This window comes from Hippoglossus stenolepis, chromosome 21, assembly GCF_022539355.2.
Source record: "Hippoglossus stenolepis isolate QCI-W04-F060 chromosome 21, HSTE1.2, whole genome shotgun sequence".
Taxonomy (NCBI): Eukaryota; Metazoa; Chordata; class Actinopteri; order Pleuronectiformes; family Pleuronectidae; genus Hippoglossus; species Hippoglossus stenolepis.
The window spans coordinates 12,689,689-12,704,205 of record NC_061503.1 but is presented as its reverse complement, the minus strand read 5'-3'; the positions used below and the strand labels follow the sequence as shown (position 1 = coordinate 12,704,205).

General features: G+C 41.8%; 2 protein-coding genes across 3 annotated transcripts in view; one reads left to right on the top strand and one right to left on the bottom strand.

Annotated features, from left to right (window-relative positions):
• The first annotated feature begins 3,070 nt into the window (after nucleotides 1-3,070).
• star2 (steroidogenic acute regulatory protein 2) lies at nucleotides 3,071-7,000 on the top strand. The gene is made up of 7 exons (XM_035146090.1): nucleotides 3,071-3,178; nucleotides 3,288-3,395; nucleotides 3,823-3,950; nucleotides 4,031-4,189; nucleotides 4,428-4,612; nucleotides 5,281-5,374; nucleotides 6,530-7,000. The coding sequence occupies exons 1-7, from the start codon at nucleotides 3,115-3,117 to the stop codon at nucleotides 6,632-6,634; spliced, it is 843 nt and encodes a 280-aa protein (XP_035001981.1). The 5' UTR covers nucleotides 3,071-3,114; the 3' UTR covers nucleotides 6,635-7,000.
• Nucleotides 7,001-7,740: 740 nt separating this feature from the next.
• LOC118100345 (A disintegrin and metalloproteinase with thrombospondin motifs 3) overlaps nucleotides 7,741-14,517 on the bottom strand; it is a 45,820-nt gene continuing 39,043 nt past the window's right edge. For both annotated transcript variants that reach the window (XM_035145317.2, XM_047338255.1), the window contains exons 16-22: nucleotides 14,252-14,415; nucleotides 14,002-14,167; nucleotides 13,216-13,348; nucleotides 12,821-13,028; nucleotides 11,977-12,106; nucleotides 10,438-10,548; nucleotides 7,741-10,036 (exon numbers count right to left, since the gene is read on the bottom strand). In XM_035145317.2, the coding sequence (XP_035001208.2) occupies nucleotides 9,471-10,036; nucleotides 10,438-10,548; nucleotides 11,977-12,106; nucleotides 12,821-13,028; nucleotides 13,216-13,348; nucleotides 14,002-14,167; nucleotides 14,252-14,415 (1,478 nt within the window). In that variant the 3' untranslated portion in view covers nucleotides 7,741-9,470. The remainder of the gene's footprint in view (nucleotides 10,037-10,437; nucleotides 10,549-11,976; nucleotides 12,107-12,820; nucleotides 13,029-13,215; nucleotides 13,349-14,001; nucleotides 14,168-14,251; nucleotides 14,416-14,517) is intronic.

Here is a 14,517-nt window from a genome sequence, read left to right as displayed (position 1 = left end):
GTGTAACCTGATGGATTTGTGTTTTTCAAAATCACCACAAATTCTCACTTGAGAAGACGTCAAATCCTGAACTGAAACTGATCTACATGAATTTTTTTAAAGAATAAACATGTGTTTTTCTACATTTAGACATTTTTCCACATGGATCTTAATGAAAAAGATCAGGCACATTAAGACAACTGATATCTACGAGTGTGGAAACAAGTTGGTGCAGCTTGATTAAATTGAAAGGAGACTGTTTAGTCTAGTTAATCAGTGCCATTGTAGGTTCCCATGTTTGGTCTCCGCAGCTCTCAGCCCTGAGGCGGTTGACTAATCTGCCTTGTATGGACATGTGGTTTCATCAGGTTGGACTGACAGTGATACGACAAAAGCAATATGAGCAAACACACATGACATCAGGCCGTGCCAACGTCAACACAGAGACAAAAACACTCATTCAAAAAAAGGGCTCCTTTTGGCATTGAATGGATTCGATTTTGTCAATTTGCATTTGCAGAATCTATCGAGCCATAAAATACATTTTTGTCACACTTGACCAGCACTGAATTGACAAATGCATTTCTATTTTTGGCCAATTTTTGCATCCTTGCCGTTTCAGAGGCCACAGACATCTCCCATCTATTCTGAGGTCAGCCGGCCTGGTGAGCAGGTGAAGTTCAGCATTCACGTCATGAATCCTTCCCACAAGGACACCTGTTTGCTCCGGGCGATAAGAGGCAGCTGTTTCCTGAGGCTGTATCAGTGAAACGTTCCTGCAAGGCAGCGTTAAGGGGAGAGGGAGGCACTGGGCCCTCCAAGTATATTACACACACACACACACACACACACACACACACACACACACACACACACACACACAAGTAGAAAAGATTTTCAATTCAGGTTGCAGAGGGACTTAGGTTCAGGTGGGATGGAAATCCACACAGACCCCTGCATAACATCTTTGCCTAATGACCCAGCGAGGGAGGGAAGACGAGGATATTGAATCCTGAGAATCCAGAGGATATGCAGGGTTAGAGGCTTAACATCCCATCCCCCCCCATTGACCACCTTCTTATTTCCTCTGTGTACATCATGCACTTGCAGCGACTTGTGCTGCCCGCATCTACTTCATGATCCCATTCTACAGCCTCTTTGATATCTGGCATATAGTGTGCAGGTATTCTTTACTCATGGGCATCGCAGAGCAGAGCCAATCAACTGTAGAGCGGTTTCCTCATCATGTAAACCCCCAAAGGATAATTTAGAAGGTCAGAGGGTGTTATGAGGATGATTATAAATAATGAACTCTATAAGCGAGTGAACAGAAATCATCATTTTATATAACAGAGTACTGTATTTGAAGTCATCTGAATATAACAACTGTTTATTTTTGGCATTTCATGGGATTTATTTTTTAAAGGAGTTAATTTCTCTCCCTGGGGGATTTTGTGCAGACCAGGAGGTTTTATGGAAAGTGAAAGCTGTGCACATGGTTAGTGAGCCATGCTCTTAAAGAAATAATTCATATTGATTTAAGCTTACTTACCACTTTCATGCCATTAGTCTTGTGCATACCCTTTATCTTCTCTCATGATTGACAACTGGAATTGAATACGTTTTACTATCACTGTACCCAGTAAGAACTAGTGCACACTAGAAATGCAGCCAACCGAAGAATGCTCAAAGCGTCATAAGTGGAGATACAGCTGTTAAATACACTGTTGTGCTACCTTTGAGTTATGAGATAAGATAATAAATAATAAACATAGATTATAAACTACATCACATCATGAGAACCACTCCATCACGGAGGTTTTCAACACTGGCCCTTTTTTTTTTCATTGGTCGGTTTTTGAGCAAGATAAAACTAAAACTACTTCAATGATTTATCACGAAACTTGGTGGAAGGATGTGATATGTGTCACGGAAGAAATAATTTCTTCCCCCACTTTTTTGGACTTTGCGTTTTTCTATATTTTCACATTTTTCATGGGCATTAATTCCATGAATCTTGATAAAGAAGAAGCTGATAATAATAACAATCATCATCATCATCATCATCATCATCATCATCATCATCATCATCATCATCATCGTCGTCGTCATCATCATCCTATCTCCATCTGGATACAGCTGAAACCCGATAAAGGGCCTGTCCTGAAATTTAGTCATGTTATATTTCAGGCGGAAATTATCCAGTTGCCTGGAGCCACAACAACATGTGAGACGACACACACACGTCTGATTCCTCTGTCGCAGACACAGAGTCAAATTCAGCCCCAAACATTTTTTTCTCTTCATGATTAAATGAAGAAAACAATTGGGAGCAGAAAACTGAGGCGAGTCCTCTGGGAGCTGGAAACCACTGAGCCGCAGAAATTAACCCTGCCTGCTGTATACTCACTAGTTTATTATTCAAAAACAAGGTTTGAAATCTATCACTTCCTAAAATCTCATGAACTGCATGATAGGACAAAACACCTGAAACACCTGAAACTGTGAATGGATTTTAACGTTTGCACAGAGATGGCACAGGAGTCTCTTTGATCTAGGATTCGAAACACAACATTTTGTCGTCTTTATAAAAGATGAGATGCCGCTGCAGTGAACTCAGCTTGTTTACATCTGTCTCTTACTTCTTCATTCAATTCATTCTTCTGCTAACACATCTCAGTTATTTTTTATTGTGCACACTGATGTTATTCATTACTCTTTTCTCTAGTAGCTTATTATAGTCGACTTGATATCGTCGCTGATGCAGAGCTACTCGGAAACTGGAATATTAAGGTTCATTCCCGCTGGTTTCACTTTGTACAACCGGCTCCATGCTGTTGCTGTCATTATATGAAGAAATAACAGTTTGATTTGAGAGTGTTTTAAAGTTGGAAAGTTTAGTTTTCTGTATCATTCATGTTCCAACACTCACACAAACGCAGCCTCCAGAGTTCCCTCCCTGCCTTTGCATCCAGTGTTTTGTTTTAGTTTCCAAACCCCTTGTCAAGTGCGTCCTTCAAAGCAGAATTCAGAACTCTTCCTATCTTCCTTATCTCTGTGGAGCGTCCTTCACGGGCCCTATAAAGTTCAGAGTCGCACTCTCTCACTTTGCTGTCACTGCCGGAGACAGCCAGCATGCTGCCTGCTGTCGTGAAGCTCTGCTGTGGAATCTCCTACCCACACCTGAGGAGTACGGCAGGTAAACATCGTCCATCATCTCATAGGAATTCAAATGAAAAAGGCAGCTCCGTGACTCCTCAGTTTATTTTTATTTTTTAACCTTTTGCATCTTTTTCTCAATCTTGCAGGACTTCAACGCACAACGATGGCAGTGATAGGCCAGGAGATCGCACACCTGCATCGGTGGGGACAAATAAAACAGCGCATGACATCACATGCTGGTTTGAATTATAACGGTAAATATATTTCAAGCAGACAACTCACGTTTGAAATGTTTATTGCAGCACGAACATAGTTAGTGTTTAGGCTTCTAGGCTCCGACTTCATCACTCCCCCAGATATGATAACAGAGATGAAAGGAGTGATGAAATTCTATTTATAACCCCCCCGTTGGAGCCTACAGGTGGATGATTGGGTGGTGGAGGGGCTGAAGCAACTGGCAGCAATACTGACGCAGCAGCAGCAGCGGGGGGGCAAGCAGAGGGACAGATGGGAAATTAGACCACCAAATTGGCAGGTTGTTCCTTAGAGAGCATTGTGGAGAGTGAGAGAAATCAGGTTTGGGGCTGCGCAGCAGCGGTTGAATATCATTCCGTTGGTTTCATTGATTTTTTCTCAAGTGTGGCTGTTGAAAAAAGGTTTTCACTCCAGTACATTTCACAGAGTCCAACAGAGAAGATGTGCCAGCAAAAGAAGATCAGCTGTTCTTTGTGCAACAAGGCCGAGGAGCAATGAGGAAGGCTCTCAGTATGTTGGAGGACAAAGACGGGTGGAAAGTGGAGATCGCAGAGGTAGTGTCTGATTTCAAAAATTTCCTGTGACCTGAAGTGTAATTTTATTACACTTACACTTGTATGTTGATCCTGTCTAGAGCACCGGGGATGTGATCTGCAGCAAAGCGATGCCGGGGGCCAGGAAGGTCTTCAGGCTGGAGGCGGTGCTGGAGGCCGGCGTGGACGAGCTCTATGACATCCTGTTCACCAGAGTGGAGGAGATGCACCAGTGGAACCCGAGCATTCAGCGAATCAAAGTGAGCCACTCACCTTTCAACAGGTCTCAAAGAATTAGATATTTGGAAAATTGAAATACCACGTAAAAATACTCTTACAGAAGCCCAGGGTTCAGAGGGTGTTCGGTCAAATATGCTCAGTTTTATTGTCTGGTCGTCTGCACATTTCTGTTTAAAGTCATGATTTGTTGACATCATATATCAGCAGTTCAAGTGCTGCTCTACCAATTAAATTCTATATTTTCGTCTTCTGCCGCAGGTTCTGAAACACGTCGGGCCCGAAACGATCGTCACTCATGAGGTTTCGGCCGAGACGGCAGGAAATCTAATTGGCCAAAGGGATTTCCTGAGTGTCAGACATAGCTGCAAACAAAAGTCCAGTGTTTATCTTGGAGGAGCAGCGATTCAGCTGGAGGCGTTCCCACCTCAGGCGGGCTTTGTGAGGTAAGAGGATTTTTTCACACACCTGCCAACAACTCTTTCTCAACCCGACATTAATCATACTGTGTTCAGACTTATTCACAGTTTCATTCAACTTCCTCTCATACAGTACAGGTTGTAAAGTCAGAACAGAAAAGACTGTACTGTGACAACCCCAGTTTTTATTTACTTTGGCATTTCAGTTTGTTATGACAGCCTGTTCAACAGCACCGGCTAATATCAGTGGCCTTAAACGTCTGCAGCCGTATCTCGTGTGATTAGAGCGACGTCAGAGGACGTTGAAGGATGTTGAGACAGAGGAACAGACTAGATTACAACAAAATAATGTTTTTATAGACGTCACATTTCAATTTACATTTACATTTCTGAGGTTTTGCAAAAATAAAAGCACCACAATAACCTTTCTACTTGAGTCAAGTTAAGTTAGTATTTGCTGTTAAATAGTTAAAATATCAAAAGGATAAGTGCGTGCTCACTGTAGCCTAGTCCCTGATACAACAGTCTACTATATCATTAACTTTGCCTTTTTATGTGTATTCTGTTTAATACAATAATAATAATGATGTATTAATACAAAATCATGCAAATGAGGCCATTCAACTTTCATATTAGTTAATGTTAGTTAATTTGTTAATTAGATAAATGAATGATTTTTATTGGTGTGTTTACAGAGCTGAGGATGGACCGACATGCATCATCATTCAGCCTCTGGACGGGGATACGAGAAAGAGTCACTTCACGTGGCTTCTTAACATGGACGTGAAGGTAAATTCATTCATGCACACACACAAGAAATAGTGAATAGAGAAAGCATCTGCCGACTCACAATGGGAGGAAATATCCTTTTCTGCAGCGATTCATTGTTTCCTGATTGTGCACATTGTGTCTTAGCTCTTTCACTCCAACGATGCTTTAATTTGATGAGCGGTGAGTTTCTCAGATTGGCCTTTTTCCTGCTATTTCCAATAAATGAACATTTGGTCTGAATCCGTTCTGCAGTAAACATCGAGAACCTTGTTTACATTCTCCCAGGATTAACACACACAAATGGCTGTGACCTGGAACGTAACATTTTCACATAAGACGTTTGCTAGAGAAAATGAACTTGCACGAGGATCCTGATGAGTGGCATAAGGAAGCAGAGCTGAGAAGGCCGAGGTGGTGGAGGCAGGAAACAGCACAATCAGTGATGGAATGAGTAATGAACAAATAACCTGCTGTGTTTGTGCAGCTGCTGAGTGATCCAGGAAATGACAGGATTTAGCTCCTCATTTGACACGGTGCATAGAAATGATGTAGAATATGTATACATTATACAGAATATACAGTATATATGTAATTACACTGCATGATAATGTGCATTCCTGTATGGAATGATGCACGACTGTAAGTGTTTATGCTGACATTAGAGTACATCCTTTTTTTCAATAATTTTTCTCCTTCTCTGTTTTCCAATCACCACTGCTACGCTGGAAGTTCATTATTCAAACTTTAAATAATAATTTGACAAAATAACCTTATTTGAAGTACACAGCTTGAATTACAAACAAGAGTTGTCCACTTCGAGGAAGATTCGAGTTTAGGAGTCAGACCTAAAAGTCAGGATGTCATTCTCAACTGTTTCGTGTCAAGATCGACCTTCTAGCTTTGCTTTCCAGTGTTTTCAACCACATCCCATGAGTTTGCTCATTTGTCGTGGACACTTTCCAGCTCAGTTCCAGAATGGGACTTGAATTTATATAATTTTTTCTTGCTGCAAATTCATTTACTGAAACATCCTGCTACAAGGAAACCAATTTACACATGAAAAGAATATATTTATTGCGCAGCAGGAGAATATCAGGACGTGATAGTCAAGCCCTTTTGCTGTTGTGATCAAAAAACAATTTGAGGGTTTAACAGAGATAATGTTGTCTTCAGGGCTGGCTGCCAAAGTCCATTGTCAATCAGGCTCTGCCTCGAGCACAGCTGGATTTCACCAGACATCTCCGCAGACGCCTCACAGCGAGAGCAGACCCTGACTGAGTCTGTGTGACACCCATTCGTCAGCAGCAGCAGCAGCCTGTCATCATTCACAGGGGGAGACTGAGAGACGGAGGCATGGCGACAGCCCGGCTGTTCGGCAGGAGGCCGCCCTTTCCTCGAGTTTCCAGAGGCGCTGCCTGCAGGAGAAGCTCTGCTCCTAACGCTGTGTAGAGCAGAGCAGGAGGAGATGAGTACCAGCAGCCAGGGCCAGCCTGGCACAAAGACAGCTGGCTTCTAATAGGAAATAATATCAAGGCTGCCAATCAAACCTCATTAACACTGTGGAGTCAACACTCCTCCATTGACACATGAGTAACTGTACTCTGCATATGACTGGATAAAATCAATAAAGTGATTTCATTGTTTCATCTTCCTGATTCATGGTTAAGGACACATTCAAAGCAACACCTCAAACCAGGAGCCTCTTCTTCATTCAAATGCAGTAAATAGAGGACTTGATTAAAACTGACTGAACCTGTGGATAGAAGATCTGAGGTCTGTAAAAAAACTCAGTGACATTCAGTTATACTTGCTACCCCCCCCCTTCCAAAAAAAAAATAGATACAAGAAAAACATGATACCAAACCACATCGTGACATGGCATGCAAAGTAGTAAAGTTCAAATGCAAATCCCCAACACAGGGCTGCAGAGGGTTTGGGGTTCCATACTGTGTGCCAAAGCGTCCTTGGGCAAGATGCTCAACCCCAAATTGCCATGTGTGATTGTTGTGGGATAAAGTGCTGCAATGGCAAAACTGTTCTGTGAAGCGCTTTGGGTGGTCATCGAGATTATAAAAGCACAACATAAATCCTCAGACACGCTGATGCAATAAGATGTGATAGTTTTCAACCATACCTCTAAAATAAAAAAAACTTTTGGTAGAAAGCTTGTTAAGTTAGGTCAGGGGCTTTCAGATATGGTGTCATTGTAGTTTTCTGTACATAGTTGATCAATTTATGGGCTTTCTCAAAAAAATTGTCGTTGTTCTCATGGGGCCCCATACAATCCCCTGCTTTGCCTATCGACGGCCCTGCACATAGTCATGCATGTCCACTGAAGCCAAGAGAGAAAAAGCCACAACAACAGTAAATAACAACAATCTTGGTTCTTTCAAATGTCTTTTACTTTGTTCTCCATACCACTTTAAAAATTCAATAAATATTAACATTTAAAGCTTTCATTCACGTATGTATATACAAGAACTATACAATAAACATAATGATGTTACGGACTGCAATGCAGGAATGGTGTAACACGATGACCGACCACAGTCTGCAGACTTACAGCATCACCTGTATTTTCCAATTGCAAAACACAACTTTTCATGACTTGAAATTTACACTATATACATTATTATCTGAAAAATATATCAGTTTACAAAAAAAACCCCATCATGATTTATTGTTTTCTGAAATCTTTTTGTGAGGGCACGCTGCAGCAGGGATGATCCTCGCTGATTTATCACCACAACATTGGATGCGGACAATATTAAAAACAAAGAAGCACCGGGGACAGAGATGTCATGAAGCTCTCTGCCTGGAGTGATGACTATGAAACCTGGAGTGTGCCGAGGAAATAATTATAGACCTAATAAGTGTTGTATTATTATCAATTTAAAAAAACTGACAAATCATTCAAAAAAGCTACAGCCATTGAATTACCATAAAAAATGTAGAAACATTTTCGACATTTTGTGCACAATTCTTTTGTAGAAATTTTGAGTAATTCGCTCACTTTCATCCTCAGATGACAAGATCTGACATCACAAAAAATGTGAGCCTAATGTTAGCATGTGGCTAGTTTAGCATGATAACTGGAAGCAGGGAGGGGGAATCAGCTGAAAAACGTGAAACACCGAGCTTGGCATACAGAGCACTTGTATGCAGCGTTTCAGCTCGTTGCTTGGAAACCTCATAGCAACTAGATGTCTAGAAGGTCCCTGTGTGAGTGTCAATGCCAAGACATTGTTACAACAATGTAACTGCTTCCAAAATCTTAATGTGAATAATATTTTATTACTTGTTTGGTCTAAATAAATTGTGCTTTTTTACCATAGTAACAGGTGCTCTGATTGGTCCACTGTTATGTAATGCACAGCGCCACCTTCAGCTTCAACAAGAACAGGATGGAGTCTTGTCAGGAATTTACAAAACTTGTAAATCTAAACACTATATATATATATATATATATATAAAATAAAAAAAGGTTTTAAAATACTTTTTGCAATTTCATTTTCCATTCCACTTAATTCATTCATATTTTTAAAAAGCAGAATACATTAAAAAAAATCTATAACAGGCTTTCAATGCATAATTTTAATCTTAATGTAATGAGTAAAAGATAAAATGTATGAATAGATTGTGAAGTGGTCTATAAATATTCTGTTGGCACACTCAGGACCCCATAGCTGGCAGCTGCATGCCTGCAACCATGGCCTTTGACCTCTAGTCATGTTCACAATACCAGTTCAATAGTAGTTCTAATGCACTTGAGAAAAACAGGCTTACACAACTGTACACAGATAAAAACATGAATGTAGCAATGCAGTCATCACATTTTGAACACGTCTTGTAGTCGTTTTATTTTACAGCACCTTTGTTTTGACAACTTTTTTTTCTTCCGTTTCATATTTGAAGCACAGAGGGCAGAGAGACACAGGTCGCTCTGGAGATTTGATGAGGTAACCATCACTGGTCAGTTCACTGGCATGGAAAAAAAAAAAAGAAAAGAAAATATCTGCAGCCTGACTGCAAGTCTATCAGATGCTACGCAGGCTGAGCTGATGTATGAGAGCGTCTCACTGAGCAGCATGTTCACAGCATCGCTCACTGTCTGTTATTTCTGAGCCGACAGGGTTCTGTGACTGGAGTCCCTCTCGGATCCTAAATCGTCCCTTCTTGACTTGGCAGTGACTGGGCCTAAAGTGCTGTTCGGACTGTGCTCTTTAGAGGCACCTCTACTGGAGTCTGCTGTGGGCCGTGGCGGCTCTGGAGGTAGAAGAGGCCCCGGGTCAGAGTCTCCCTTCCCAGCTATGAGGAAGGAGGCACTGGTGGGGACCTGGGGCAGAGCAGCACCTGCGGATGTGGAGGATTCAGCAGCGGCGGCGGTGGTCGTCAGCGGGGCGGTGGACCATGGCCGTCTGCTGATGGCTTTAGTGGTTTGTGGCGGGCTCTGGGTCGTGGCAGGCAGAGGAGCTTTGGATGATGAGGATTGAGAAGGAGAGGAGGACTCACGTTCGACTAAGACCACAGGGGCATTTTCAATGTCAGGGGCATGAGTGGCGAGGTTTTCTTTCTTGTTGCAAGACTCACAACAAAGCTTATTATATCCAGGGATTGAACAATAACGGGCCAGAACTTCCATTTGACAGAAAATCGATTTATCCCCCAGACATGGCTCATCTAGTAATATCAAGAGAAAAAAAAACATAGTAAGAGTGAGATTGAAGAAACAAAAAAACTCATGTAGTATAGATTTTAAAGTTTGTATCTATAAGACTGATTTCTGAGATAAGAAAGGTAGATATATAGATATAGAGATAGATCGATCGATAGATAGATAGATAGATAGATAGATAGATAGATAGATAGATAGATAGATAGATAGATAGATAGATAGATAGGAGTGACAGTGACAGTGACATTATTTTCCGGCCTGATTGGTTATACGTGAAAGTTTTGTTTTGTGGTTGATGGTGAGGGAGTTATACCAGGATGTAATATTGAAGGTGAGGATAGATTCGATGAGTCAGCGTCAAACTACAGTTCAAATGCCCCTGCTGATAAATTACACATTGACTTACTTGAGGAGATTTTGTGGACGGGGTTTTCAGAAACCCTTTGTCGTGTCGCTTCATCTGCTTTTATTGTGGAATTTACGATCGTCTCAACACTGAGAGAAGACACCGGCTGTCCTGGGGTGGATAACAGCAGAGAAAGGACAAAATTAGGCCAAAAGATATTCCTAAAAAGACAAGTTCAATGACGTCTCGCTTTAAGAACAGAGAGGAGTCGTTCAGAAACCTGTAATAAAGCCTGGTGCTATTTACAGATTCAAAAGGCACAACCTGTACTTCCTCATGTTTTTCAGTAAAGCCACTATTTTCCACTCGCTGACTGCACAGAGAAGCAGAATGGTGCTCGCAGCTGTTTGAAGGCGAAGTAACACGACAAAAAAGCTGAAGTGGGGAGAAGCATCAGTGCACAAAAGAGGAAGAAAAATCTTTTCAGATCAGACAACATCCCATTAAGGAGGTCCTTTGTCCTAAAACCCATCAAGTTGCATCAGGCACATAAGTCTAAAGTTCATCGAGGGTTGTCTATTTTAAGGTTTAAGTCTAAAAAGAAAAAATATGTAAATACAAATTCTGTTCACACGACCTTCGTTTTAGAAAACATTTAAATCCAGTGTGCCGGGCCAGTAGGTGGCGATAAAGTCTACATCAACGATTTGTCAAATAACAGAGAAGAACGCTGAGGTACAAGTCATATTGGGCATGCGTGAAGTACACTGTGACCACGTGATTTCAAATGCTCCGTTTTACATGTACTCACGGATACACAGAAACCAGAGTATTTAAAAATCAGCATTTCAGAAGTTTGTAAAAATCTCAGTTTTAGTGACTTATAACAACATTCGGGCCCCAAACACTGAGGGAAGGGTTTCTTTTGCAAAACATCTGCATTAACATGGAAGACTGGATCTGTTTACCCCTCGTGTTCCCAGATAATCTGTGCCAAAGCATCGGAATTGATCACGGTCCCAGATTGTCAGAAAAGGGGGAATCAGAGAGAAACTGGGCTAAAACCTGTGTCGTCTGAGCTCAGCTTTAGCTTTAATACTTGGAGGACCACACAGTGCAGTCGGAGGAGCTGGTGGGATTCATCATAGAAGCAGAAAAGTGTATTCAATCATGTTTATGTAAATAGTATTACAGGGTGGTGAAAAAAGCTTTAACCCCAAATCCGGGCCTGTTGTGCCAATTTTTGACGTAGCTCATGTGTTTGTCGATGTTAAATCTGCGTTTTAACTGTTAGTTCTGGCTAAATTCTATCATGTAAGCAAATTTTCAGTTTTCTGTGGTTGTGAGATTAACTTTGAGTCAGAGGAACATCATACCATGAGAACAAACCTTAAATCTACTGCCAGGGATTTATGACTACATGCGCAGGATGCAGCATGCATTAACGACCACCCACTAGTTCTGACAGAAAAACATACAAATCTTTTTTGCCACTTGGCAAATGGAAACAACTTGCTCATGCAGAGACAGCTTCTTTATCAGTGCGTGTAATGCGGGCAGCAAACCACTAAATGGATCAACTCTGGATGTGGGTCTCACCTGGACAATAGTTGAGTTTGCAAATGAGGACGGTTTCCGGCTTCTCGCCCTCACATTCTCCGATGGTGTTGTCGCTGGCCTTGCAAACCACCTGCCTCTGTTGGATTCCTTCGCCGCAGGTCACCGAGCACTGACACACAAGACACACAGCCAATAATTCAAACTGTGCGGTAACATTTCATTCTACATTCATTAAGCTTCCAAACATGGTCCCTATGCCAACACCGACAACAACACATTGAGCAACTACGATAGTCATTTCGTTGAACCAGTGTTGATGTCTTTGTTGTGCCTGAGTATCCACATCCCCTTCACAACAATCATCTCAAGACTTGTTTTTATTAGAAATCAGTTTGAGTGTTTTCTATTTATAGCATCACAGAATGGAAATCAAGTTAGGTTACATGGAGTGTGTCTATGACAAACAAACGTTAGCTGCCAGTTAGCTAGTTCAGTTACGTACACACGGTTACACCTGGCAGTTTCTTTGTGTAAATATTTAGGAAAACTGACCTCTGTGTGCAAAGCACTTTGTGTGATACATTCTTTTAACATAGTGATGCGTGAATCTGCGATAGAACCAGGCTAGGTTTGACTCTCAGACTGTATATAAAGGTGGACGACGTGTCTCCACTTCCTTCCATTGCACAAAAATGAAGCCAAAATATCCCGGATACAAACACTGGCATCTTGCGCATTTAGAGCCAGACTCTGCACAGTAGCTTTTACTTTAACTAACATGGAGGAGGCAGTTTTACAACGTTTTACAGCCAGACACCAGGGGGCGATGGAGACACATGTTGTCCATCTACAGTCCATTGTTTGACTTTAAACCCCCCCTTACCTGAGACCACGCCCCTGTCCTCCACTGGGCGGGGCATGTAGTGTGGTTACACGCCCTCCTCGTCTCCGGACGGTTCTCGGTGCAGTGTTTGCTGTGGACGGGCCGGTTGGTGCCGTTGTGGAGCGCCTGCATGCACTGCACCACCCTGGTCTGGTAGCCAAGCTTCCCGCAAGTCTTACTGCAGGGAGTCCACTCCTCCACCACCCACCTGTCAGCACAGCGAGTCTCCATGTCTCCGTCGCTAGTCAAGATTGTACTAATGTTCCCTCAATAATTGCATACATTATACTAGGGTTGACATTTAGAGGGAAAGCTATTATAACCATTGTTAATGCTGTATTAGCCATAGAAAAACATCAGTATGGATAGACCGTAAATAGCTGCAGGTCACTCACGTTGGCTGGCTGCACTCTTGCACATTGCAGCGTTTGCGGATGGGTTTGGGCTTTTTGCTGGTTTCACAAAAGTTACGATGCACCAAGCGACTGTCACTTTTTCTCCTGCAGCCGTATTTTGTGTACTGTATGCCTGCGGGGTGGAAACATGACATCATTAATCTTTCAGTGAGGTCATACAGACATGTAGTTTAAGTGAAATGGCGAAATCCGAAAACCAACCATCGTTGCACTCTTGATGCATTTAAACGGAGGCTACAACGACTGATTACTTTCAGGCATCTCGAGCCCAAAAAGTAACAAATCTACAGATATTCAATTAAAATCACACAAGTAGAAAATCGTCATATTAGAAAAAAAATAGAAATAGCAATCGTTTTTCAGTTTGCGAAAATTATTTAAATGATTATCAGTTGCTCATAGATTAATTTAGAATTCGTCTCAAGCATTCAAGCTGCCAGTCCCTTGAAGACCAGTTATAACAATGACATGACGGAAACTACACAAACACAAGACTAGTTTCATGTGGTGGAAGGACCCAATTAACTTTGGTGAGGATCTGGGCACTTTTTTTTTTAAACTTTCTTTAACATTGCATAACAGAGATATTAAAAAAACATTTTCACTGTCTTCCCAGGGCATAAATCATGGATCTTGATGAAATCTATGAGTGTGAGCACTTTGGTGCAGCTTGATTTGATTTAAGGGGGCTGTTCGGCCTTGGCGGAAGTATGTGCTCTACTGAGTGCCTGTGTTTTGTTTGTGTGCGTTTTTCAACTCGCTGACCTCCGCCACATGGTTTGGAGCACTGAGACCAGCTCTTCAATGCCCACTCGTAGGTGTCCAGTTCGGCTAGAAGTACATTGTTGTTGGTGATAAGCGGTAACAGGTCCTCGTGTATGATATACTTATACGTCAAGCTGACTTTTGTATCTTCCTCCTGCGGAATAACCTGCAACAAAGAGGAAAAACTTTTATTTGATATAGATAGATGGTGAAAAAGCAAAGTAAAAGTACATGATTGAGTCCCACTAACCAGAACGATGATGCCCTCGTGCAGAGGACCAGTTGTTTTCAGGGTCTCCTTCTCATCATCCATGGAATACTCCCACTGTAAACCGTTCTCGATGAAGGTCTTCGACTCAGCGTCCTCACTCTTTGCATTCAGTATGAAGTTCCCAGTAACTTGATTCTTCACAGCTGTAATGAAGGAAAAGGTATTTTATGCATGTGCGGTGGAAAAGAACATAGTTTTTAGTCGCATTTATTACTCGTCTGAAGAATCAAACAGAATTTCTGGAT

Coding starts and splice junctions, on each gene's coding strand:
- star2 (XM_035146090.1), top strand. CDS start 3,115: ATGCTGCCTGCTGTCGTGAAGCTCTGCTGTGGAATCTCCTACCCACAC. Junction 3,179..3,287: donor ACACCTGAGGAGTACGGCAG/GTAAACATCGTC, acceptor TCAATCTTGCAG/GACTTCAACGCACAACGATG. Junction 5,375..6,529: donor TTCTTAACATGGACGTGAAG/GTAAATTCATTC, acceptor TGTTGTCTTCAG/GGCTGGCTGCCAAAGTCCAT.